The 27,609-nt window shown below is 52.2% G+C and overlaps 1 protein-coding gene across 2 annotated transcripts in view; it reads right to left on the reverse strand.

Moving 5' to 3' along the window:
- Positions 1 to 4,698: 4,698 nt before the first annotated feature.
- Positions 4,699 to 27,609, reverse strand: part of ABCC1 (ATP binding cassette subfamily C member 1 (ABCC1 blood group)) — a 141,811-nt gene continuing 118,900 nt past the window's right edge. For both annotated transcript variants that reach the window (XM_072753779.1, XM_072753778.1), the window contains 11 exons: positions 26,686 to 26,821; positions 23,580 to 23,787; positions 21,294 to 21,604; positions 16,833 to 17,032; positions 15,013 to 15,139; positions 14,118 to 14,219; positions 11,239 to 11,385; positions 8,910 to 9,068; positions 8,070 to 8,236; positions 6,888 to 7,082; positions 4,699 to 6,382 (listed from right to left, as the gene is read on the reverse strand). In XM_072753779.1, coding sequence (XP_072609880.1) covers positions 6,274 to 6,382; positions 6,888 to 7,082; positions 8,070 to 8,236; positions 8,910 to 9,068; positions 11,239 to 11,385; positions 14,118 to 14,219; positions 15,013 to 15,139; positions 16,833 to 17,032; positions 21,294 to 21,604; positions 23,580 to 23,787; positions 26,686 to 26,821 — 1,861 coding nt within the window. In that variant the 3' untranslated portion in view covers positions 4,699 to 6,273. The remainder of the gene's footprint in view (positions 6,383 to 6,887; positions 7,083 to 8,069; positions 8,237 to 8,909; positions 9,069 to 11,238; positions 11,386 to 14,117; positions 14,220 to 15,012; positions 15,140 to 16,832; positions 17,033 to 21,293; positions 21,605 to 23,579; positions 23,788 to 26,685; positions 26,822 to 27,609) is intronic.

The raw sequence follows: 27,609 nt of genomic DNA on the forward strand, positions 1-27,609 counted from the left end.
GCCCTGCAAGCACCTGCTGTTGTGCTCTCCATTTTGGTAAGTCGTTTTAAAGCTCCCTGTAGGATTCCAGAAAACTCTAAAGTCCTGCTGCTCCTCTGCCCTTGCAGATGAGCCCCAGGGAGTGTCTTGTGTGAACCGACACACAAGCCACGGCCCACAGCAAGGACAGCCCCGAGCCCCAGCACGAGCACAGGCACGACACATGCGTGCAGGTCCAAAGACAAGATCTGCAGAGCCAGGACACCCGGGCCCCCACTGAGATGATCTGCTCAGGGCACACGTTTCTTATGTTGGTGAAAGGTCAAATTCCAGCTCCTGGGGTGGGGTGGGGTGGGTGGGGGGTGGTCGTCCCAGCAGCAGGTGCAACAGCCAGAGAGCATCTGTTGTTGGAAGCCAGAGGTCAGAGGTCAGGGTCAGAGGTGGTTCTGGGCTTGTTCTGGGAAGGGAAACCCCACCTGCCGTGTGTGTAGCTCAGGCCCATTCCCGCAGCAGTCGGAAAACTAATACAGAGCTCCTCAGACTGGCTGCAGGCCGGAGTCTAAAATAGCCAAGCCTGAGGTCACGCAGACAAGGCTGTGAAGGGCAGCCTGAGAAATGAGTCAATGCCTTGGATGAGAACTTTCTGGCAGCTCCGGGTTCTTCCGTGACCTCATGGCATCGCTGTGGAGATCAATTAATACATGGAAGGGTTCAGAGCTGAGCTGGGCACAGGGTACGTGCTCCATTGATTTGCCCTATTCTTGGAAATACTTTTTTTTTTAAAAGATTTTTAAAATGTATTTATTCATGAGAGACACACACAGAGAGAGAGGCAGAGACAATGGCAGAGGGAGAAGCAGGCTCCATGCAGGGAGCCCGATGTGGGACTCGATCCCGGGACTCCAGGATCATGCCCTGGGCCAAAGGCAGATGCTCCACCTGAGCTACCCAGGCATCCCTTGGAAATACTATTGTTTGAGGACCTCCTTGGGGTCCTCCATGGGGCAGAGGGTATACACACCAGATTATTTTTTTAAGCTGAATCACTGCTGACATGGGGCTGATAATTCTGTATCACAGAATGTGGGGTGTTAGGCAGCATCTCTGGCCTCTACTCACTAGACGCCAATAGCACTGTCACCTCCAATTGTGACAAAAATGCCTCTGGATGCTGCCAAACGTCCCCTGGGGGATCAATCACCCGGTTGAGAGGCCGAAACTAATTGACCCCATCGATAATCCAGATACACGGACAGCGGCTGTGTTGGTATATCAGGAAGGGGCTGTGAACACCCACCTGCCTGGCGGAACACAGGACCTAGCCTGTCCCAGCCAGGTCACGGACTTTCTGCGGGTCCATCAACCTAGAGTTCTCAGCCCAGAGTAAACTAAACCTAGATCCGAGGGCAGGATATCCCTCCCTGTGCCTAGGTGTGGCCAGGAGCTCACATGGATGCCTTCCCAGGGGCGTCTGGGGTCTGCATCCCTTCCCTGCACCCAGGCCTGTCCACCAAGGGCTGGCCCCACTGTTGCTAGCACCAACCAACTCTATTTTGGAAATGTGCCAAATGAGGCTCAGAATGTTCACGTGACCACCTGGCTTGTCAGCAGCAGAGCGGGGTCTGCTCCTGGGCTTATTTCACCCCACGGCCCAAGACAGGGTGCGGGGGTTCCTGCCCGACTTTGAGGCACCAGCAGGGACCAGACACAACCCTTGGCACTTCTCTGCTTGGAGGAGAGCCACCTGACGTCCGGGCAGAGCGACCGCAGGACAAAGTGGCAGCAGCTGTTTGGCAAACTCACTTGGGGTCATTCGAGGGCCACTGGCCTCCTCTTTCATGGAGGGAGGTCATTTGCCAGTGAGCGGAGTGTGCGCCTCAGGAGCCAGCAGTCGGGGGTGCTCTTGGGCCCACATTGACCCCAGCTCCCTGGAGATTGGCTGGCACCGCCACGCAGGCCCTCCCTCCCCCTGCCACAGGCTCAAGGGCACAGCTGCAGGACAAGGCACGTCCGGACCTGTGGTCAGTGCCAGCCTCAGTAGGTCCTTAACCCTCCTGTGTCCCCTCGCGTCACTGCGAACGCTCACCAAGCCCTGCCCCAATGCCCGCCATGGCCTGTCCCTGAATCCTTAAGATGGGAGGAGGAATGTTCCATGGTTATCCCCTTGCCGGGATGCTTTGATGAGGCCCCGTTTATAGAGGAGGAAATGCAGACAGGGCCTAAGTAGGGATCTGGACCCAGGTGGCCTGATCCCGAGCCCACGTCCTAACCATTGTACCACGCTGCCTTGTGCACACTTAAGCTCTAGAACATCAGCTCACCGACAGCTGGATTCCACCCTGGTGTCCCACCACAAGGGAAACAAGGGGCTCACTTCCTTCTTGAAGCCAGGAATTTGTCCACATGTTCACCGTGTCTCCCAGCACCTGGCACGATGCACAGCACACACGAGTGTTCAATAAATGACAATTACATAGATAGATGGATGGATATGGGGATGGATGGACAAATGAATGAGCGAAAGCCATCACCATGTATGACAGTGTCCTGAGGGCCAGGCATGGCACCGGGTGCTTTACCTGGGTCTGCTCCCATCCTCACACCCACCTGGCCAGGTGGACACAATGATCCCAACTTGTACCAACGAAGCAAGCACAGCTGAAAGGCATGTTCTAGAGGCCCCGATGACTTCACACTGGCCCAGGGCCCTGCACAGAGGGCTCGGTCCTGGCTCAGGGAATCCAGTCAATGGACGCAAACTGTGTGCCCATCCGGTGGGATTTGTTAAGGAACAAAGCCCTTGCTCTCATGGAGCTGCCACTGTAAGAGAAATAGGGAAGGCACCAGCCATGCTGACATCTGGGGAAGAGGGAAGACAGAGTGGAGACAGTGGCCAGCACACCCAAATAGCAGAGGGGCTTGTGGCTGGAGAGGCCTGCAAGGTGGCCAGAGGGGAGCTGAGGGCAGAGAGGTCGCGGGAAGCCAGGTTGTGGTGGGGAGCTGGCTGCCACCAGAGATGGGGACCATGTGACGGGGGTGATGGAGTGGCCGCCCACTCTGTCGTGTTTTTGCCGGCTCACTATGGCTCCCGGGTGGAGCACAGACTGTACTGGAGGTAGGGGTGGCCAGGGCGGAAGCTGGGCAGTGGCTGAGGTGGGGTGGCTGTCCTAGGGACACAAGGGAGGGGCCAGCATGGCGGTAACCAGATGGCAGAGAAGTGGTCAGATTCTTAGTGCTCTGCTGGAATGTGCTGCAGGACCCACATGGGGAGCGTCACGTGAATCCCCACTCCCCTCTGGCCTGGGGACCCGTTCCCATGTGAGCAAGGCTGGCACTGAGCCTAGGGTCTGGCACACAGGAGGTGCCCCCTGCTTCCATGGTACTAAAGCACTTACCTGGATGAGCAGGGGAGCAGGTGCTCCAGCCCCAACCTCGGTGCTTCGGGCTCCCCCCTCTTCAGGGTTAACACTGCATGTGGCCTCCCCTTCCAGAAGGGGAGTGAGCTCTAACCCAGGCCCCCCAGGCACACACCAGGTCATACACCTGGAAACCCGTGTAGGACCTGACCTGAGACCGCACATCTAAAACCAAGCCCCCACTTGCACGTCCAAATACTGGCATTCGGACAGGAACCACCCGACCAGCTCGTCTTCACGGGGCGCTTCCACAGCCCAGTCCCTAACGGGGGGGCAGCAATGCTGTGAGACCGCCAGTGCCCAGACACTCCTTCGGTGCATTTACTTGGCACGTGGTGGCAGGGTGCCGCAGGAAAGGCGTGCTCCCCAAACACAGGCAATTCTTCTCTATCCAGACTCCCCAGTTCAAAATCAGAAACCTAGCAGGCCAGCCTCCCTTCCCAGCTAGCGGCAGCTCAGAAACCATATAAAGCGACCACAGGGTCCCTACGCACCTAGCGCTCTTCCCTACGCAGCCCTGCATTTCCCAGCTTCCTTTGAGGTCGGGGCCACGTGGCTGATTGTGGCCAACGGTCTGAGTGGATCTGACATGTGTCGCTTCTGGTTTGGGGCACCTCGGCCCTGGGTGTGCGTCCTCCACACTTTCCCCTCCCCCCGTGGTGCTCATCTCTGGAAGCCAGCCCCTAGGAGGGGAGGCTGTGAGACCAGCACAATCTGCATCTCTCCATTGCTGCAGGAAAGGCAGGGGATCCTAGAGGGGCATGGGACGCCCATCAAAAAATACATGAGTCAGAAATAAACCCTTGTGTTCATCTCCTAAGAGTTTAGGGCTAATTTGGGACCTCAGCGCAGCCTGGCCTATCCTAACATAGGGGGATTCTCTAGAGTAATTTTGGCCACAGGGGACTTTGCCTGGTTCATGTTCTAGATCACCAAGGTCATGTACCACAAACACATCACTGCTCATCACCCCAACAATCCCATGGGGCAGGTATGAGCAGCCCCATTTTCTAGACCAGGCATCTGAGGCACAGATGTCAAGCGACTTACCGAGGGTCAAAGGCCAGCAAACCACAAGGGCAGGCAGGGTCAAGCCCAGGCTCTGTCTGCTGTGCCATGCCCACACCCCACTAAACCCCACCTGCTGCTTCAGCTTTCACGTCCCAGTCCTGGATGGGAGCTCCCACTGGAGACAACGGGTTTGCCACAGACAAAGAACAGGAAGCAGGCAAGAGGTCACCCCGTCCTGACCTCTGAAGGACATGGCAATGCCACTAACGCCCCAAAGAATACAGAACCACCGTTCAGTAAGAAACAAAATATTTTTTTTTACTGTAAATTATTTGCAAATGTTCATGTTTCCAGTGTAAGTCATTAGAAAAAGATCCCCAAGAAAAACTTGGTTTATCTAATGTGAAAGAATGGTATAACTTACAAAAAAATAAATATGTATTTCCACCTAAAAGAAGAAAGTTGCCTCTCTGGGTTTGAAGTCAGCAATTATGCATCTTGGAGCAGCAGTGACCTTCCTCTGTGTCTTGGGTCTCTCTCTGGTCTCTGAGAGACCTACAGGACGGGCATCGAAGGACTCTGCTTCTCCATCTTCTTCCAGGAACACAGGGACCACCCATCTATTGCCTGCCGGCTGATGCGGCTACTCCCTGGGAATGCTGCTCCTCAACCAATGCTTCCCTCCCAAGAAGCTACAGTCTTGAGATTGTTGTTCTCCTGGAGCAGCGCTTAAAAACAAAAAAGCCATAAAAACAAAAAAAAAAAAAAAAAAGAAAGAAAGAAAAAGCGATCACTGATCTTCGTGAATGGGTCCTTTCCTTGTCGTGGAAGAGACTCGGTAACGCAAGGTCAGTTCTCCACACCGCCATCCTTCAAGCCACCCAGATGCCAAGGGCGAGAGAAGAAATCTAAACGCGCGGAGGAGGCTCGGCAGGGCTCTTTCCAGCACGTATGGGGTGCTCGCGGCCTTGACCGCTTCCTGACCAGCGGCTGACCTTCTCTCTGGGCCTAGAGCAGTAAAGCCATTGCAGCGATGGGTAGAAGAGGGAGGGAAGAAAGCAAGACGAGTGGAGGAGGATCTGAACGGCCGGCCGGGCTGGGGAGTCGGCCCTGAGATGATCTCCGGGGCCCAGAGCTCCAGGTCCGGATGGCCCAGGGGTCCCACTGAGTCCCGTCTGCAAGGCGTCGGTGGACGTGGAGGCTGCCCCTGGCCTGGGAGGCAAGTACTGATGGCGCAGGGCTGGGCCGTGGGTTCCTAGCATCTGAATGCCTGGAAGACCAGATGGTGGGAGAGGAGAGGGTCCTTGGCCCTCGGGGTACTGCCCGAGGTAAGAGGGGTCTTCCCAGGCCCCTCACCTCCCATCTGCAGCCCCCGGGAGATGAAGGACTCTGGTGGAGCCAGACGAGGACGCGAGAGGTATGGGGACAGCCGCCGGGGGCCGCGGAGCTCCTCAAAGACAGAACCGTCGACTTTGGCTGGAGAGATCTGAGGCAGTTGGCTGGATTTGGTCACTAGCATATCTTATGAAACCAATTTCTCTGGCAGTCTGTCTGCCAAAACCTCCTTGCAGAGCACCAGGAGCACGAGTGTGCCTTCCCAGGGGCGTGAGAACGGCAATGGAGGCAAGGCTGGGGAGCACTTTGGGTGGGCTGTACCTGGGTCTCTTCTGCTTCACGGCCAATTCCAGCTTGGGGGCCAGATGGTGGCTACTTTGCATGTTTTGGTTTTTGGGGTTGGTTGGTTTTTTTAATTTTTGGTTTCAGTATATAGGAGGCTTAGGTTTGCAAGGATAGTGCCTCACTGTGTCATTCTTGGATGCTGGCAGGTCGGCCCTGCAATTCTGACAGGACGCACCAGCTCCGGGGCTCACACCAGGCCAGCATCTTTGGCCATGCTGTAGAAGAGACCTCTCTGCTGTAGGAGTTCGGAGGGTTGGCCGCACTCTCGGATCTCTCCCTTGTCCAGGACGATCACCCTGCAAGAGGAGGAGACACAGACATGAGCAACAGGGAAGGGGGTGGGCACCTTGTGCCCCCAAGAACCACCCAAACGAATCCCTGGCTTTGGGTCAGGCCCCCAACATCTTCTGCTAGGACTGTTGGACTGCTGCAGTAGCCTTCCAGCTGGCTGCCATCCTCGAGCCCTCCTGCTCAAAGTCAAAGTCCTGTGATGCTCACCCCCAGGACTGGCTCTCTTTTTCTAGTACCTTCCCAGTGTTTATTGTCTGTCTCCACACCCAGCCCCCACCTGACCCAGAAGGTCTCACAGGCAGGCTCCTTATCTGCTACCCCCCTCCTGAGTCCCCAGCGCCTACAACAGGGCCGGGAAGTGAGAGGCACTCCACACATGTGTTGACTGAACAAATGATGCAGTGATGCCGGCAGTGCCCAGGGGAAAGAGGGCTGTCACCAGACACAGGACGGCGCTGAGTGAACGGGGCCATCCCCTGGCCAGGAGGCCTCCAGTGCCAGGAGCCTCACCTCGTGTAGTCCATGATGGTGTTGAGGCGGTGCGCGATGGTGAGGACGGTGCAGTCATCAAACTGCGTCCGGATGGTAGACTGAATGAGGTCATCGGTTTCTAGGTCTACGGCCGCCGTGGCCTCGTCCAACACGAGGATCTTGGTCTTCCTCAGCAGAGCCCGGGCCAGGCACACGAGCTGGCGCTGCCCAACACTAGACCAGGAGACAGAGGGTCAACACCATCCCTGCCCCCAAGCCCAGGCCTGCACTGCAAGAAGGGACGGGGGACACGTGGTGTCGCTGAGACCAGGAGGGCCCTGATACTTGCCACCCTCCCCACGCCTGCGCCCCTGGCACGTGTCACTGACTGCTCGGGACATTCCTGCTGATGAGCTAGAATTGGGCTCAAATCGTGTTGCAAACAGGGCTCGGAGTGGATATCCAAACTAACTGACCAGTTTGACATGGGTGGTGTGGCCAAGCACTAAATGGCCCCATTCCCGTCCCTTCCCAGTTGACTCGGGACTTGGTCATGGGTCTTGCTTTGGTCAATGGGATGGTGGCAAACATAAGGCCAGTGGAGGCTCGCAGAGGGAATGCACGCCAGGGCTTGCTCACGCGTGCCCCTGTGCTATCACCATGACACCGTGGCTGGGCTGGGCCGCTGGAGGAGGTGGCGCCTGTGAAGCCAACCATAACTGCCCCAGTGGACCCCCAGCCACACATGGGAGCCAAGAACAGCAGAGCCCCACATGCTGCAGCAGCTGAACACATCCGAGGTTTGGTGGCTGGTTGTCACCGGGATGGGTAAGGCATTAATGACACTGGAGCAGGACTCAGGTTCCCCGAGGCAGTGGGTGGAGACTCAGAGGGCTCAGAGACGTGCTATTTACTGACCGATACAGAAGCCTTTCAATAGTCGAACAACTAACAATCACTCTGAACCAACTAAACCCAGTGTGAGAAAGGAACCACACTGGCCATCCTGGCTACACCCCACGGTACAACGGGCCTGGGCTGAAACCCATCTTACCCACGCTGAAATCAAGGCTCCAAGGGGTTAAGAGAAAACGGCTCATCCATGGCAGAGCTGGATGGACTCAAATCCAGGCCGGACACACCCAAAAGGACAGAACTGTTCAACACCTGGACGGAGGTGGAGCCCAGGAGGCCCGATCAGGGCCTCACACCCCTGCCTACCTCAGGTTCTCTCCGCCTTCTGCACACTCTTGGTTCAGCTTATCGGGAAGGCCTGACACGAAGTCCTTCAGGTGAGCCAGCTCCAGGGACGTCCAGACTTCTTCGTCTGAGTACTGGCTGAACGGGTCCAGGTTCATGCGGAGCGAACCCGAGAACAAAACAGGGTCCTGTTCGGGGAGAAGACGGCAGGTGAGGCTCACGTCAGGCTGGATGCGCACAGGGTGAACAGGGAGGACGTGCAAAGTTCTAGCCAGAATTGTTCAAGACAGGATTCCAGGGTTCCTTGGAATCACTATTTCTGGAGATATGAGTAATGAGGGGGGAGGAAAGGTTCGGAAAAATCCTGGGGTAACTGTAATAAAATAGATTTCTTTTGGCAAAACTTCCCAGAGCCTCCAGTACACAGAAGCTTCTGGAAGGTGGAAGCAGCATGGGTAATTCCTTGGCATAGAGTACTAGGGATTCCTCCTTGTTCCCTGCCTTCAAAGGAAGAGTCTTAGAAGAAATTTTAGGAAAAATAACATGACAAGGCAACTCATTAGGGAATCGCCCCCTACAGGAATCAATCTAGAAGATTCGTATTTCTTGCCTGGCTCTTGAGAGGCTTACTTTTGTCCTGAGTGGAGCCAGGAGGAGTAAAAGAAGGATACCCAGTTAATTTCCACTATTATTTATACACTAAGAGGAGATTCAGTGGCAAAGCGACAGTATCATTTCAATGAAAATAACAAACTAGGAAAAAAAATAACAAAGTAGGAATACATTCACATTTGTCCCAAAAACATGCATACATGGCTCTCCGTATGCCCCACTCATGCCCCCGTTGCGCCCAGACCCCACCTGCGGGATGATGGTGATCTTGACGCGCAGGTCATGCAGGCCGATCTTGGCAATATTGATATCGTCGATAATGATCTCCCCCTCGGCAGACTCATTGATCCGAAACAAGCCCAGGGTCAGGGATGACTTCCCAGCTCCCGTCCGCCCTACGATGCCCACCTGTGTGACAGGAAGGGCCCAGGGTGAGGTGGGAATGCTGCTATCCGGGTGTCACCTCCCGTCTGTCCCCAGTGTCTGCCCTAAAGCAGTTAAGTCATCTGGTCAACCCAGCGCCCACCACAGCCTTCCCCACCAACAGCTTCCCAGGGACACTCCTTCAGGGGCCGTGCTGGCCAACGGTCAAGAAGGACTTCCTTCTCTGTGCCAGCTCTTTTTAGAACTAATGGTAATCAGCCCTCTTGATAGGTTAGTACAGACCTCCTAAAGGGACAGGGCTCGGCTGAGCAGAAGGGATTTTCCATAAAGCCCTATTTTCGTCTCTAGGTAATAGTAATAAGTCAGGTGTTTTCCTCATACTGTTTTTCAACCCTCTGACGGTGAGCTTCCCATCCCGAGCTGTGGAAGTATCTCAAAGATTCAAGTAGATCCCCCTGCACACCTCCTCCCTCCATCCTGGCTGCATGAGCAACAAGAACTTATGGATAGGACCTGGTCTCCATTCATCCTCTCTTGCTAATTTTTTTAGATTTTTATTTATTTATTCACGAGAGACACAGAGAGGGAGGCAGAGACACAGGCAGAGGGAGAAGCTCCATGTAAGGAGCCCGATGCAGGACTGGATCCCAGGATTCCAGGATCATGTCCTGAGCTGAAGGCAGACTCTCAACCACTGAGCCACCCAGGCATCCCTCCACTCATCCTCTCTTGAGGAAACAGCGCTCCGTGTTCAGTGGCCAACAACTGACATTCCTGACATCCAATTACAACCCTTCCCTTCTCATCCGGGCTCTTGAAAGGCAGGCTTCCTCCAGCCTCTAACCGAAATGTCAAACAGCAGAGACTCACAATGGAAAGTGAGCCATAAAGATCACCACCCACTCTGTTTTTCCCCTTGTTCACTTAGAGAAATTATCTAATGGGAATGAAACATTCTGAGCCTTGAGGTAGAAGGCATTTTAGCAAATGCCTATGTTCAGGGGATCCCTGGGTGGCTCAGCAGTTTAGCGCCTGCCTTTGGCCTAGGGTGTGATCCTGGAGTCCCGGGATCGAGTCCCGCATCGGGCTCCCGGCATGGAGCCTGCTTATCCCTCTGCCAGTGTCTCTGCCTCTCTATCATAAATAAATTTTTAAAAATCTTTAAAAAAAAATGCCTATGTTCAGAGATGAAAGAAACACTGTCCTCTGGCAGATGGCTGGGAAGACCTTTCCTCTGATTCCTAAGGAGGCTCTAAGGGTCTCAGGCCAAGGATGTCTTCCAGGAACAGCTTGGGACTAGGGGTATGTTCCAAAATTCTGACAATCTCACATGTTCACTGAGCTATCCCTCGCGGTGACGATGGCATCTTTCTATTCTAGGTGTGAGGAACTCAAATGCCTACAGGAGCCCAGTAGGCACGTAAGTGAAACAGGGAGGGACCAGGTGAGCTGGGAGGCTCTCGTCTTGTCTAGAAAGAAACCAGGCAGGGAGTGTAAGCCCAGTGTTGCTAGATTTTCTGCAAGAAACGCAGGAAGTTGGGGCACCTGGGTGGCTCAGTCGGTGAGGCATCCAATTCTTGATTTCGGCTCAGGTCATAATCTCAGGGTCATGTGACTGAGCCCCACATCAGGCTCCACACTTAAGATTTCTCTCTCCCTTTGCCCTTTCCCCTACCACCTGCCTGTACACGTGTTCTCAAAAAAAAAGAAAAAAAAAAAAGCAGGAAATGGATTTTTGTATAAGACACACTTGATTTTTCAATATTTGCAATGTATTAAGATTTTTTTCTAAATATTTATTTATGAGAGAGAGAGAGAGAGAGAGAGAGAGAGAGAGAGAGGCACAGACACAGGCAGAGAGAGAAGCAGGCTCCATGCAGGAAGCCCGACATGGGAGTCCATCCATGGGACTCCAGGATCACACCCTGAGTCAAAGGCAGATGCAAAACCGCTGAGCCACCCAGGCATCCCTGTATTCAGATTTTTTTCAAAACATACCTCCGGGCCTCATCTGGCTCCCTGCTAACAATATGCAAGGCACCTGGGACACTCTAGCAGCTTCTACTTCCACAAGCCCCTCCTAGATAAGGCCAACCCACCCCACGGAATCAGACTGTGATAAACTGGAGAAACGATGCACCTGGTTGCAAGCTATGTCCCGCTGTCAATGGTTGGGGGAACAAGGCGCACCCACCTTTTCCCCTCCGTTGATGGTGATGTTGATGTGCTTGAGAACCAAGTCCAGGTTTTCTCGGTAGCGGAGGCCGTAGTCCCGGAATTCCACTCGGCCCACCTGAGGCCAGGTGCTGGGTGGAGCCATCTCCTGGATTTGCCAGGGAGCCTGTGATGAGGAGGAGTGTGGGGGGGGAGAGACAGGGTAAAAGATTTTAAGTCCGTCTCTGGAGCCTCAAGGCTACAGGTTGTGGCTGCACAACCCCTGTGACGTCATCGTCCTCCCTCTGGCTCACTCTGCTCCCCCCCCATGGCTGCACTGTTCCTCAGATGCACCTGCACACCCCGCCCCTGGGCCTTTGCACACACTGCATGGAAGGCTTTTCCCCAAACTCCCCTCTGGGCATGCTCCCTCACATGCTGCACATCTCAGGGCCATTCATACCACCCCTGTGCTCTGGGCCCTCTATCCCCTCCTTGCTTCATTCTCCTTCAGACCATGTGGCAGCTCCCTGCATTTGAGGTATGCTTTTATTTGCTTATTCCTGTCACCCATGCCCCCGGAATGTCCCCTCTATGAGGACAGGTTCATTCACTGTTCGCTGCCACCCTCCGGGGCCGACAGCACACAGGAGGGACTCCGTGAATATTCACGGACCGAATCAATGAATGAGTGGTCTTCTCTGCACAGACACGAGGGCAGAGGTGTTACTCTGAATGGTGTTGCCTTCTACGTGTGGAGTAGAGGGCAACTGTAAAAGCAAAGGCTGATGCTTTTAAAGATCAGGGTCACATGACCTCATTTAGTCCTCACTACAACTCCATGAGTGGGGTCCTTACACATGAGGAAATCGACACAGAGAGGGTAAGTAACCTGCCCAGGGTCCAGGGTCACACAGCCCTTAGTTCTGAAGAGCTTCTTAGTTCAGTTCAATACCTCCTGAGTGCTACAACTGGGTGTGCTCTGGGCCAGCCTTGGGGCTAGCTTGGGGGAAACTGAGAAATGGAGACGACAATGAAAGGGAACTTTCATCCTTTCTTCTCCATAAACTTGTTAGATTATTACTATTTTTTACAACAAGCATACTTTCCTTTCATAAATTTATGTGTATAAATGAAGGGGATAAGCTCTACAAACATAGGGGGCCCTGGAAGAGAAGTGGGTGGAACTTTCGAACTATGAAAATATATGTTAACATAAATATTATGTTAACTAATAACTATATTCACACACAAATATGTATTTTTATGGTGGTAAGATCCTGGATGATCTTTACTTTCTTTGGTATTTTTCAAGCATATTCTTATTCTAAAAACATAAAACTAAAAAATCAAAAGAAATAAAAACAAGGCACTTTAGAGAAAATTAATTTCATACTTCAGATGATGAACTGCATGGCGTGAGAAATTGATCTTAAAAGCTATTGTGCAAACATTATATGGTCTCATTCATTTGGGGAATATAAATAATAGTGAAAGGGAATAGAAGGGAAGGGAGAAGAAATGGGTAGGAAATATCAGAAAGGGAGACAGAACAAGAAGACTCCTAACTCTGGGAAACGAACTAGGGGTGGTGGAAGGGGAGGAGGGTGGGCGGTGGGGGTGACTGGGTGATGGGCACTGAGAGGGCCACTTAATGGGATGAGCACTGGGTGTTATTCTGTATGTTGGCAAATTGAACACCAATAAAAAATAAATTTATTATAAAAAAAAAAAAAAGCTATTGTGGGCAGCCCAGGTGGCTCAGCAGTTTAGTGCCACCTTCAGCCCAGGGCGTGATCCTGGAGACATGGGATGGAGTCCCACCTTGGGCTCCCTGCATGGGGCCTGCTTCTCCCTCTGCCTGTGTCTCTGCCTCTCTCTCTCTCTCTCTAATGAATAAATAAATAAAATCTTTTTAAAAAAAAAAAAGCTATTGTAAAAAAATAAAATCAATGCCCTGGGAAGACCCCTGGTGTAATACATATTTATCTCCACAGGGGGCGCTCGCACCATTCTGATCAACACCCTCCAATGACATGGGACCTGGTTCCCAGGAGTGAGTTAGAGCCTGAGTGTTAAGGACAGGGCACCGCTCACCTCTGCAGATGCCTCCAGACAGCTGGAGCAGGGCCCTGCTCTCATCCCCAAGGGGCACTTTCTGGGGAGGCAGCGTGCCAGTGGTAACCGTACAGACCTGCTATTTGCCAGCCATGTAATCTCGGGCAAGTAACTTAACCCTGTGTCTCAGTTTCCTCATCTGTAAAATGGGATCGTGATAGAATGAGAATTACGAGGCTACGGAGAGGTTGTACGAAGTACTCCATGTCAGATGTGTAGTACAGGGCCTGACACCCCTCCGAGGGCACAATATGTGTCCCTATCATTACCAGTACCGTCTCTCCAGGCATTAACCATGATCGCCATGATGGTCACTACCACTGCTGTTGGGGGTGGTGTGCAAGCAGAAAAAGGCAGTTCTAAGGACAATGGGCCACTGAAGTCTGGACACTTGGGTCCTACTCCCAGCCATTCTGACCACGTGTGACCTTGGATCAGCCACTGTCCCTCCCTAGGCCGCCCTTTGTTCCACCTATAAAATGGGGACTTCCGTTGAATAACTGCAGGGTTCCCCAAACTTTGGCCAATTCCCCACCAACATCCACATACTGATTCTCTTGTTAGTGACTTTCAGTGCTTTGAATCAACTCACTGGTAAATTAATTTTTAAACTTAAAGGGGAAGCTAGTGTCTCATTTTCCATAACAGAAGCCCTCATACACATATGTGACAAGTAACAGAAGACAATTCTTGTTGAATAGAGGTTGCCTGTGGGAGGCACGCAGGCTGTGGCTCAGCGGACTGTCCGGGCTAAGTCACGGTGAAGAGGTCAGGAGAGGTCAGGCCGGGGGCTGGCTTTACCTCTTTCTCCGTTTCTGAATACTCCTTCAGCCTCTCCACGGCCACAATGTTGGTCTCCATCTCGGACGACATGCGAACCAGCCAGTTCAAGTACGTGGTGACCTGAGGGCAGAAGAGCCACACGGAGCTTCTAGAGCGAGCATGAGTTGCTTTATCTTAGGAAGTAATTATGAGTTACGAAATGTTTTAGGTAAGATAAGGTCCAGAAAATAACAACCTCGCGCACGGCCACCACCCGGATGGGCTCCACTGCACTTCTTAAGCAAACACGTTTCAAAATGACCCCTGGGCCACGCAAGTCATCAGAGAAGACATCAGAAAATATCTTTAACTAGATGGTAATAAGAAAACACAACATATCCAAATTTGGGGGACCAAGCTAAAGCTGTGATGAGAGAGAAAGTCATAGACAGAAAAGCATGTTTCTTGTAGCCAGAGGCATCCTATTGGCCGTCAAAGGCTTTCCTGGACTAATGGGGAAATCCTGGCCACAGGTCTCCTTTCCCCCAGTGCCAGTGGGTCACCAGGCTTCTCACAAGCTGCTCGGCCCCTTCCCCCTCCCTCAGCTCCTGGCCGGATTCAAAGAGCAGGCCTAAGAACCTGACAACTGACTCCACCATTAAGGGAATTAGAAAATCCAGCTGAAGGGCGCCTGGGTGGCTCAGCTGGTTAAGCATCTGCCTTCAGCTCAGGTTATGATCTCGGGGTCCTGGGATCGAGCCCAGGTTGGGCTCCCTGCTCAGCAGGGGACCTGCTTCTCCCTCTCCCTCTGCTGCTCCCCCTGCTTGTGCTCTCTTGCTCTCTCTCAAATAAATAAAATCTTTTTTAAAAATGCAGCTGAGAGCACCCCCCTTACCTGCAGGGAGAATGACACAGACAGAGCACCCCCTCTTACCTGCAGGGAGTAGGACACCGACAGGCCCACCAAGCCAGCGCTGAGACTGTGCCTGGAGATCACGGAGAACAGGGCGGCGAACAGGACGATGCAGTTGCCTACACACTCCAGCCGCACGGCCAGCCACCTGCCCACAGACACATGGATGGATGGACGGACAGACATAGACATGAACACACACACACACACACCTGGAGTCAGCTTTCCAGAGATCTTGTTTCTGGTTCAAGCCAGGGGTGGGAGGGTGGCTGGGGTGGGCACTTTGCTCACTGAAATAACTCCCCGAGAGTTCCTGAGAAAGGCCTTCTCTGACCTCTCATGGGGGAAGGGGGAGCCAAAGGGACCGGGTCTCCCTACTTCCTCATTAATCTGGCAACCCCAGGGATTAAAACGGAGTTCTCCAGAAGCACACTTCCCAGGAAACCGAAGCTTGCCTTTTTAAGAGCCAGCTTTTTCTCACTGGAAGCTTTAAAATATACCCCTGCAGACCCATCTTTAAAATGATATCTGGGAAAGTTCCTAAATACCAAGAAGCCGTTAACTGTAAGAGGCACACCACTGATTTAAAATAACCTTCCCTTGGGGCGCCTAGCTGGTGATCTCATGGAGCGTGTGACTCTTGATCTCGGGGTTGTGGGTTCGAGCCCCACGCTAAGTGTAGAGATTACTTAAAAATAACCTTCTCTTGTCAGGAAAGGGGAGAAAGGAGAGAAATAAGCTATTTTTCAATGTTGCTCTACTGTTCCCAGAGCCAGATCATCCTCCTTCTAGAAATGTTAAAATGTATTATTTTACTTCTTGAAGTATAAACAGACATATTATTGGCTTAAAGCTTACTTTTGCAAGATATCACATGACATTAGGACTATGAATGTTTTAAGGTATAAAAAGCATTTTAGGGGACACCTGGGTGGCTCAGCGACTGAGCATCTGCTTTTGGCTCAGGTCATGATCCTAGGATCCAGGATCGAGTCCCGCATCGGGCTCCCTGCATGGAGCCTGCTTCTCCTTCTGCCTGTGTCTCTCATGAATAAAAACCTTAAAAAAAAAAAAAAACACCTCTAGGGAGATGGGTGTCTTGATCTTTTTTGGCACTAGAGCCCCTCAGATTCATGTGACTGATGTTCCCGGGTATGTAGCTTCTTCCAAAGAGCCAGATTTGACAAACTCTAAGAATTCTGCAGGGGAGCACAGGGTCTCCAGCAATTCATGGTGTCTGCCCCCAGTCTTACAGTCTAGGGTTCTACTATGTATGATGGGGCTGACGTTTGGTTAGGATGGGTCGCTCCCAAGGTGCTGTCACCTTCTTCCCAGAATTTTCCATCCCACATCTCAAAACATATATCCGGACATGAGTGAGGAAGATCCCCTTTTAGGGATAAATCAGACACTTTTCTGAATTTAGTTATCAACAAGTACCAAACGTCTGCCCCTTCTTCTGAATTAACGCCAGGACTGGCGGATGGCTTCCAATGCTCATCACAGGAGGGTGGTGGGTGACTGCCTCTCAGCCAAGAATGGGGACACGAAAAACACTGGCTGAGTCGGCCTGTCCCTGATGATCTCTTATAAGTAAGTAAATACATAAAGGACAGCTGTGGCAGTAGTTTCCGACTCTGGAAAACCGTGGCCTCTGCATTGATGCAACGCTTGGAGCTGCAATGCTCCAGTCTGCTTTCCATGGTCGTTCCGTCCCGTTGGCCCACCCAGTCTAGCCATCCCCCATGGGAGGGCCTGAGCCTGGCTGCACACCTCCACCCCCAGGAACTAAGCAGCGTTCTTGGACTTTCACCTCCATCCCACGGGCCTCCTGTGCCCACCTGTTGGCCACGATGCTGGGGTAATAGGCCTTCTGGTTCTCATCCACCTTCAGGTCACTCTGGCGGATGAAACGCTCCTGCTCCTCGAAGGCACGGATAACGCTGACCCCCAGCAAGGTCTCATTGAAGTGGGAGTACACCGGGGAGCGGCTGACCGACTCGAGGCGCTTCAGCTGCCGGGAGGAGGCCACGTAAAACCTCTGGGGGAAGAGAACAGACCAGGGAGTTGGCAAGGCCCCTCCCATGATGCAGTGACAGCAGCGAAGCCTCATGCAGAGCCCACTGTCCTAGCAGAGTTCCCTCCCACCCCCACCAAAGAATGAATGAATGAAAGAATGATTGATTGATTTATTTATTTATTTATTTATTTATTTATTTATTTATTTATTTATTTGAAAGAGAGAGAGAGCACGAGTGGGGGCAGAGGGAGAGGGAGACGCAGACTCCTTGCTGAGCAGGGAGCTGGATGCAGGGCTCAATCCCAAGACCTGGAGATGGTGACCTGAGCTGAAGGCGGATGCTTAGCCGACTGAGCCCCCCAGGTGCCCCAATCCTCGTACAGTTTTCAGTACTTTCACAGACACCAGCTCATGTAACACTCAGTAGACCCAGGCATAAAGCAGCTCTCTAACCTCCCCGCTAAGGTCTCGGGGCTACAAGCGGCCACAGGTGGCCAAGCTGGGGTCTGGATTCGGGGAGCCCGGCTGTGAGGTGCCCACTCCACGCTGTACCGCGTCCCTGAGCTGCTGACATCTGGGGTGTCATGAACTCAGCAGTGTGGCTTTCAGCACAGGCTGTGAGGACAACCAGGCCTCGGTTGAAAGCCCGATGCCCCCGGGCCCCGTGGGCAGACATCCATCTGTTCTGCTCCTGCCCTAATAACCAGGGCAGACGGAACAAAAGCAAATTGCCCACTGGAAGCTTCGAGGAGCCAAGAATAGATGATGGACCAGTCACTGGAGGACACTGTGTCCTCAGTGTCCTTGTCTGTACAAACAGACCGCAGCTCCCCACTCCAGGGATCTAACGTCCATGCAGCCGCTCCGCAAGCGGCAGAACCAGACACAAGGCCAAGGCACGGAAACACGGGGTGGGCAGGGATACAGGCTCCCGGGGCTGTTTTGGGGCACAGTCCCCCCAGAGGGCTCTCACGGGGCTCTGAGATCAGCAGCCTTCCGGGCCCCAGCCACTCCGTAAGCTAATCTAGGGCCACGCCAACCAGGACAGTCCCGGGACGGTGGCTCTGTCAGCCCTAAGACCGGACAGGTGACCCCCACTGCCCTGAGCAAAACCCGGACGCCTCGGCCCTGCGGGATCTGCCCCGTTACCCTCAGCCGTGATGCCTCCTCTCCGGGCCTTTCTTTCTAAACATCCCGGATGCACATCATTCCCACGTGTTTTCCCTGCTCAACTTATGCCATTTGTCATACACTCAGGCTTTATTGACCACAGAAAGCTAAACTGAGGCGTATCTGTGTTTAAACTCAGTTAAAAAAAATATATGTATATATATATCAGCTTCCCTTTTAAACTCCATTCCAGGGACCCCTGGGTGGCTCAGTCAGTTAAGCGTCTGCCCTTGGCGCAGGTCATGATCTTGGGGTCCTGGGTTCGAACCTCACATCAGGCTCCCTGCTCAGCGGGGAGTCTGCTTCTCCCTCTGCCCCTCCCCCCTGCTTGATCTAATAAGTAAATAAATAGAATCTTTAAACAACAACAACAATGAAAATAAACTCTTTTCTAGGAGACATAATCCACCTCTTAGATTCACCTTACTTACTCTTTCAGACCAAGTGCCTGGTGCTCGTGAATAAAAATAATGCTTGACACGTACCTGCCTGATACAGGCAGCGGGCTGTGAGCTAAGGTACTCGGACCTGTGGCTGGGAGGGTTTCACAGAGGCCAGAACATTCCACAAGATAGAAATGCCTCCTTTTGGCAACAAGGAGGCCCCAACACAATTCCATATCCTCACCTCTCTTCCATCACCTTTACATAAAAATGTAAAGACTTGCTTTTAAATTAAAACAATAAGGGCATCCCCGGTGGCTCAAGCGGTTTAGCGCTGCCTTCGGCCTGGGGCATGATCCTGGAGTCCTAGGATCAAGTCCCAAGTCGGGCTCCCTGTGTGGAGCCTGCTTCTCCCTCTGCCTGTGTCTCTGCCCCCACCCGTGTGTCTCTAATAAATAAATAAAATCACTCATTAATTAATTAATTAATTAAAAAAACAATAATGGATACCCATTTCAAAATTTAGGGGAGATGATACAGATGGAAAGACTAAATTAAAATTAATTACGGGGTGTATTGGTTGGTGCAGTTGGTTAAGTGTCCAAGCCTTGGTTGCAGCTCAGGTCATGATCTCAGGGTCATGGGATTGAGCCCTGAGAATCGAGAATCGGGCTCTGTGCTCAGCAAGGAGTCTGGCTGGGACTCGCCCTCTGCCCCTCCCCTCTTGCACTTTCTCTCTCAAATAAATACATATTTTTTTTTAAAATTACATTATATTATTCTAAGATAAGCACTATTTATTCCAATGTCAGTGTATAACCTTAGGCAGAGAGAACGTACATACATCTAAAGCCGTTTCTTAATCAAAACATAACATTTCTATTATACTTCACAGCTTGATGAATTTTTATATTTATTTACAACTGCACACCCACTACTTGACCAAAGTCTAGAATATCTCCAGAATCCCAGATAATTCTTATGTCCTCTGGGTCAAAATCCCCAAGTTGTTTCTAGTTTGGGACTAATCATGAACCAAGATGCAAAGAACATTCCAGCACCTTTTATTTCCTTTCTGGATACACTTCCTCATTTCTTTTGCATATACAGTGAGGGGAGACTGCTGGGTTGTAGGGTCAGTGTATATTTAGTTTAAAGCCATTAAAGAAAATCACATTTGGGGCACCTGGGTGGCATAGCTGGTTGAGCATCCGACTCTTGGTTTTGGCTCAGATTGTGATCTCAGGGTCATGAGATTGAGCCCCGAGTCTGGCTCTGTGCTAGGTGGGGAGTCTGCTTGAGATTCTCTCTCTGCTTCAGCCTCCCCCCACTTGCATGCACTCTCTCTAATAAGTAAATTTAAAAAAAATAAAAATTAAAAAAATTAAAAACCCACATCCTTTCATAATCCCAACCCTCAGGGATATGTTTTCCTTTTGCTGCTTCCCTTTCCAGCTGTGCACGTGCACACTCCGCTTGCTTAGTTATAACAGTGCACACACAACATGATCCTTTGAACTTTGTTATTTAAAAATAAAATTGGTATTACAACAGCACCTCCCTAACTGTCCCCATTAACGGACAGAAGATCCTGTCATAGAATCACTGCATGGTCCTGCTGCTGGCAGCTGTGTGAGCTGCAGCAAATGCAGCACGGGGCCTATTTTGTTCCTTTGAACTGAGTCCCTCGGGAAAATATACAGCCAGGGTGTGAACACGGGTAATATTTTTAGTAAATGCAGCAGGACAAAACAGCTGGCGCCAATTTAAAGAGAACACAATGAAGGCACGAGAGACCTGCTCTCTCTGGTTCCACCTGCGTTTGACGCTCACCGACCACTGGGCCACAGTGTGGTGGAGTCGGGGGGAGGGGGGGCTGACTGATGGAGAGAGCACTTTGTGGTTCTCCTATTTTGTGCTGGGGTCATTAGGTTCCCATCTAAACCACTCCCCCACACCCCACACCCCCAGGAACCATGCAGCAGCTAACCTTCTCAGGGCGAAAAGGGGCAGTGCAAGGTCACCAACACAAGCTTTAGAATTAGACAGATGTGAGTTCCCACTCCCAGCTCCACCATCAGGGCCTCGATATGCTCATCTACAGCTGCAAGCACAGTTTCTGCTGTGGTAACCTAAGAAACCACAGTGACTCCACTGTCCCGTGCTCCCTTGTTCTGTTTTCCTTCCTCGGTCTTGTTTTCTGAACTGCAGATTAATGGCTGGAGCTCCAGCAGCCGTTTTGGGCCATGAGATCAACTAAAAATGAAGGCTTATGCAAAGATGGGTGAACAACAACCACAAAAAAGCAGTCACAGAGTCCAGGATATTAACAGACTTGTGGATCTACCATCCCAGCCCTGGGTGACCCGCCTCTACCTTTCCACCGTGAGAAAGACAAAAATGTCTATGCTGTTAAAGCTGCTGTTATTCACATCTCCACTTTCTGCAAGGGCTTAGGACCTAAAGGATTTCATAAACTCTCTTAATTGTAATAATCAATTTTAATAATATTAAAATAATACTGAACGTGTTTAATATCATTAGGAACTATTATAGCTCCCCCGCCCCTTTGAGAGGTGTTTAAAACTGACAATAACGAATTCAACCCTCCTCCAGCAAATTCCCAACAGCTCCACACTGAGGGAAGGGTCAGACGGAGTGAGCCCTTAGCTCACTCGGGAGTAGCTCACAGAGCAGCGCTCATCCTACCCCAAGACCCCACCTCTCACCTGCACAAAGAAATAGATGAGGCCTAGCGGTGGGATGATGATGGCGGCGATGGGAGTGGCCAGCAGGATGATGATGCAGGCGCCGATGACGTTGAACAGGGAGCCCATGAACATCTTGATGACTTGTGGGATCATTGAGTCCACCGTGTCCAGCTCCTTAGAGAAGCGGTTCACCAGGTTCCCACTGGGGGTCCGCTCAAAGAAGCTCATGGGGGACCGGAGGACGTTCTGTAGCAGGTCGACGTGCAGGCGGCGGGAAGCGAAGATCCCCCCGATGGACACCGCCATGGAGTAGCCGAACACCGTGATACCTACAAACAATCTCGCCATAAACACCACAACGAAGGGACGTGGGCCGAGCTGGGGGCAGGCAGGAGTGGCCATGAGGATGCATCAGGCCTAGACTCTTATCTTTTAAGAATAACGGTGATTGTGAGGACAGCAGTGGCTATTATTTACTGAGGACTCACTATAAATTAAACACTGTGCAATAATTTTGCATGAATCTGATTTTCACACTGACTCTATATAAATCCTATTGGCACCCATTTTATGGAGAAGGAAACTCAAGGTCAGACAGGTGAACTCCTCTGCCCTCAACAGAGTCAGCCAATCAGAAGCGGAGCTGGGGTTCGGGTCCAGGCAGCCTGCTCCGGGGTCATGCCCTTAATCTGTGTGCCATATCCCTCTAGACCCATGATGTGCAACAGAACTTTCGAGATGACGCTAATGTTCTGTGTCTACGCAGTCCAGTGTGGCTAGTGAGCACCTGAAATGTGGCTAGTGGCTCCTGGAGGGGATATTCTAGAACAGATGCTGCTGTGTGAGCCCAGGGAACTATCACACCCTCCCTGAGCCTCAGTGACAGTTTGGAGGCCAGTCCTTTGCCCTGAGGGGGTGGTTAGGGATTCAGAAATCTAAGAAATCCATGTCTGCTCTTCTGGTGTTCTTTCAAAGCTATCTCCTGGAGATCATGAGCCACACCCGTGGCTCCTGCAAACAACCCACAGGAGAGCACCTGTTTTCTGCGGAGACTCCACAGGGGTGAGGAGGCTTCCTCAAGGAAGCAGCGCTTAAAATGATGGGCTCTGGAGCCGACACTGGCACATCCTGCCTCTGCAACCCACCAGCTGTGGGACCCTCCCACAAGTCACTCAGCCTCTCTGCACCCCAGTTTCCTTATCTGTAAGATGGGGGCAGGGATACTTACCTCGTAGCACAGCCGAATGTAAAGGGCAATGTGCCTGGTGTACAGGAAGTGCTCAAACCTATGTTTATCATCTACACTTCCGTACCACAGACACCGATATACGTCTGTACGTGTAGATGCCCACTGTTCTTGTGAGCACCTGAACACACAGCTCGTGCACTGTGTGGTGCACGGATTAAGAGCACGGGCTCCTGGTGCCAGACTGCCTCATTCAATGCCAGGGGGGCCATGTATTTGCTGTGTGACTCCGGGCAACTTACTTAACCTCACTGGACCGTATAGTCTGTTTCTAAAATGGGCAACATATCAGCTTCTAATATTGTGGTGCTGCTGCAAAAGTCAAATAAAACCCATTCGAGTGTTTAGAATGTAACCAGGCATCAAGGAAGTGCTCAGGAAACATAAGCTCTTACTCCGAATGTCGTGGTGCTTGGAGATCTTCAGGCAACCACAGGAAGGGTAAACAAGGTTTCTCAACGTCGTCACTGCTGACATTTGAGGCTCGGTCACTCTGTTGCGGGGGCTGTGCTGTGCACCGCAGGACGTCTCCTGACATCCCGGGCCACTGCAAGCCAGCAGCACTACCCCCACCCTGTCCTTCTGTGACAGCTCAGAGTACCTCCAGACACTGCTACCTGTCCCCCCGGGGACAACATGGTCTTCACTGAGAATCACTGGCCTAAACTAATTCCCACCATCAGGCAGCAGGGAAGAGTCCACAAATGAAGAGTTTACAGAAGCCCCATCATCCTGACAGAGCAACGAGGCGCAAGGGCGCTTGCTCGGCAATGCTCCAGGGGGGCTGCTGTTCCTCAACTTTGCTCATTTGTAAAATGGGCACATTCAAGCTTCTCTCCATCTCCTAGGGCCTCATGAAACAGAGCATTGAAGAAATATTCGCTAAATGCCTGAGTGCCTACTAAGTGATAACTACTGTTCATGTGAGCGTGGCTTAGTTTGGGGGTTCACAAAACTCTGACAAGCAGGGGGGCTCCACTCCATAATAAGACACGGAAGTGGTTCCCAGGGCCCCAAATTGGGTGGACCGGGGAGGGTGCGGAGGGTAGGGCCCCCACCTTGCGAAATGCCCAGGGCTCCATAGACGCTCAGCCGGATTTTAGTATGCTCCTGGGTCCCGTTGACGATGGGGTCGTCGGTCCAGAGGCTGAGCCAGTAGTTCGAGACCAGGGAGGCAACGTGGTTACACAGGAAAAGGAAGATGCTCAGAAAGGAGATGAAAAGCCCGATCGCCTTCATGTAGTCCCAGTACACGGACAGCTTGACCTGCAGACCAGGGGAGGGAGGGCAGCTTGTAGACTGTTCCCACCAGGGGTCGGGCACTCCAGCCGCAGCTGTGCAATCCCATGCCCCCCACTCCCCACCTGTGCTCATATCCATGGCACAGTACCCCCCCCTTGGGTTTTTTTGACAAAGTCAGTGGGAGATATAGTCAAGGCTTTTGGCCTCACAGAGCTTCCAGTCAAGTGGCAAGACAGGCCTTCCAGGGCCCAGATAAACGTATAATTATAGAGAAGGGCTAGAGCAGTGCAGAGTTCTGTGAGAGTATAAAACTGGGTATATTGGCCTAACCGAGGAGAGAGGTAATCAGAGGTTTTCCCTGAGGAAGCAACAACCAAGAGTTAATTAAGCAAGCAGAAGGGGGGGGGGGCACTCAGGGCAGTGGGAGCAGCATGTGTCAAGGCCCTGGGGTAGGAGGGAATGCACCATGTTTCAGGAAATGAAAGGAAGAATAAGATCAAGCTGGAGAAGAAGTAGTGGTCAGACCACACGGGGTCTGGGAAATCCTGTTTAAGATTCTGAGCTTTGGTCTAGGACCATCAGGAAGCCATCAAAGAGCAAATGTGGCACGTTGCCAAGCAACCAAGACCATGTGCTGGCCCCATTTCCTCTGAACAGCGACGGTCAGTCCTGCATCATTTCCACTGGCTTCCCATTGGCTGGTGCTTGCTTAAACTGCGCCCCCATGCCACGGGGCGACGAATGAGGATTTCTTCCACTCCCATACTCCCCACGGAGCCCCAATTAATGATGTTCAGTCATCCAAAACGTGGCCTATGGCCTGACCTCAACACCAGAGACTGAGGTGACTGGCTTTGGGTCGCACCTGCCTGGCTTGGTTTCAAACAACACCAGGCATCCTTCCTTGTGTGTGTGCTCAGTGGCATTTTAAGCTCTTTCACACTGAATTCTGGGTCATAAAAACCATCTGTCGAATTACAGCCAGGTTGAAAGGTGACGGGTGAAAGGACAGAAGTCTTCTGTATAACTGAGTTTCTTTCTGAACTTTTCTGTTTTTCAAACTGAAATAGTGTGTGTGTGTGCGCGTGTGTGTGTGTTTTGGGGGGTGGGGTGTCCCAGAACTACGATGTGTACTGTCACCATTTGGCTTCGTCACAAAGCCCAGCAGACCTCTGATCTGCTGAGGCTGGAATTACATGCAGGACTTGGGGGCTCCTCGTGAGCAGCAGACACGGCAGGCGAGGGAGTGAGAAGTTTCTGAGAACGTGTGCTGAGCCCAGAGCCTCTCCTGGTCCAACTCTGACGAGTGACAAGCCCCCCACAGTCTGTTTTCCTTTTACGTGGAAGGCGGGTAGGTAATACCAGGACCTCCTCTGGGCGGTGTGGGATTACGTAAGGATTAAATAGGCCTCCTATTCCTTCTCCAGCCCTAGATGTGCGGTCATTACCGCCCCCCTGAGGACCAGTGAGAGTAAGGAGGCAGGATGTACTGTGCCCGTGGCCATGGCGGTGAGGGGAAGATGGGAGAAGCAGCCTGGAACAGAGGTTTCAAGAGATTCTGGGTGCATCCAGGTAGATCCAAGAGAACGGTGTCCCGACCTCTCGTTTCTGTACCACCTCTCACGGTGGCCTGTTTATGTGTGTACTTATTTCTTTTTTAAAAAATTCCATTCCCTACTTTAAAAAAAATTAATAAGGGCAGCCCCGGTGGTGCAGCGGTTTGGCGCCACCTGTGGCCTGGGGTGTGATCCTGGAGACCCGGGATCGAGTTCCACATCGGGCTCCCTGCATGGAGCCTGCTTCTCCCTCTGCCTCTCTCTTTCTTGTCTCTATGAATAAATAAATAAAATCTTTTAAAAAAATCAATAAACACACTACATGTGTGTTTTATTTTTTAAAATAAACTTTAGATCATGACCATAAATGGAAAATTATCAACACGTGCCCAAAATACATGATTGTGAAACTCCTCGAAGAGAACGAGAGCTTGAAAACCAGATTCCCCCTGTGATGAGGAGAACTTGGTGGTTTGTTCGTGCTAGGATCCGAACGCTGTGTCCAAGTTTGCACACTGAAATCCTGACCCCTCCATCCAGGGGCATGGTGTGCAGAGGAGGGGCCTCTGGGAAGTGGTCAGATGATAAGGATGGAGCCCTCAGAAGGGGATCTGCGCCCTTCTAAGAGGGGCCCCCGGGAACTCCTCACCCCTCCCGACCCTGAGGACACAGAGCAGATGGCTGCCTCTGAGCCAAGCAGCAAGCCTCACTACACGCACACCTGCTGGTACTTTAACCTGGGACCTGCCACCAGGAAGCGTGAGCAATAAAAGCAGGCTGCTTCTGAGTCACCCAGCCTGTGGCCTTCTGCTGAGCAGCCCCAACAGCCTGAGACAGGCATGAAAGAGCAACGGGCACCCAACTCGGGCTTTCTCACTATGTAATCATTAGGGCTAAAAGAGAAATAAGAAACGGATCCCACCACATGCACACACACGTGCATGCACGGACGCACACATGCACACGGTCACGATAAGCGTTATGACGGAGGTGTTATCTCGCTCCTTCCTCCATACACTTTCCCCCACAGTGGAGAGGCATGATCTAAAGCACCCAGATCCCCTGCAGCCAACGAGAGCCCTTCGCTGCTCCGAGGAGGTGGCAGCCAGTATAGCAGAGGCTACACACGCCAACGCTGGAGTCTGAGTGCCAGGGTTCAAATCCCAGCTCTGCCTCTCCCTGGCTGTGACTTTGGACAAGTCCTCTTGCCTCCCCCGCCCGTTTCCGGCACCAGAAAAGAACATTTTTATAGGCTCATTGAGGGAGAGACACAATTTAACACAAACGAAGTGTTGTGCATAGGACCCACACGCAGTGGCATGTGGTGATACTGGCTGCTGCCCTCAGCAGGGGAGCCAGCCCTCACCTGCCCCGTTTGAGCCTTGTCTGCTTCCACCAGCTTCCAGGCATCCTCATTCTTGGGACCGGCTTTCTGCAGCTCAGCAGTGCTGGTATGGTGGCGGCTCATGTCCCCGCTGTAGGAGGAGGAGTTGCTGAGCTGTCTGGGGAAACCAAGGCACACAGCGTCAACCAAATGGAAGCCTCGAGCAGGGGTGCAACCCCAACAATGCGCCAAACTAGCTCAATCTTCCGATTTTACAGATGTGACATGAAGAGGGGGAAGGTGACACAGGGCCCCATGGAGAACTGTCCCTTTACGCAGGCATTATCCAAAAAGCACCTCTTTCCTGCCAGGGGTGGTCAGCAGCTTTCTACAGACCATGACATGTTATTGCAGATCACGTGGCCCAAAGGTGTCTTTACAGACCTCGAGGTAGTCCCTTCCCCTGGGGACTCGTAATCCTGGAGGATGACACGGCTGTGTGGGTGTGTGCACACTCACGTGTGGGCCTATGAGGTGGGAATACCCACTCTCGGCGATGGCTTAGAACCACACAGCAAAGGGCTGGGGTGTGCTTCCATCCTGCTTGCTGATGCTCCCTACTGCCCTCCTGGTGTGTGCACGGCAATGAAGCAAAGCACACAGGCTCATAGCCCACAGAGCTGGGAATGGGGGTCTCCAGTCAGGAAACTGAGGGCGGTAATAACAGCCCCTGAGGCAATGAATCCTCCCAATAGCCATGTGAGCTTCGAAGCGGATCTTTCCCCAGCCGAGTCTTCCGATGAGACCCCAGCCTGGCAGACGCCTGTTGCAGCTTGTGTGAGATCCAGAGAAGCGGGCCAGCTAAGCCATGCCCAGACTTCCCAAGCCACAGAGACCGTGAGATGACCAGCCACTAGGTTTGAGGTCATCTGCCGCAGAGCAACTGATATGCCCAGAGTCCCCTAG

The sequence above is a fragment of the Vulpes vulpes genome, chromosome 3, assembly GCF_048418805.1.
Source record: "Vulpes vulpes isolate BD-2025 chromosome 3, VulVul3, whole genome shotgun sequence".
In the NCBI taxonomy this organism is placed as follows: domain Eukaryota; kingdom Metazoa; phylum Chordata; class Mammalia; order Carnivora; family Canidae; genus Vulpes; species Vulpes vulpes.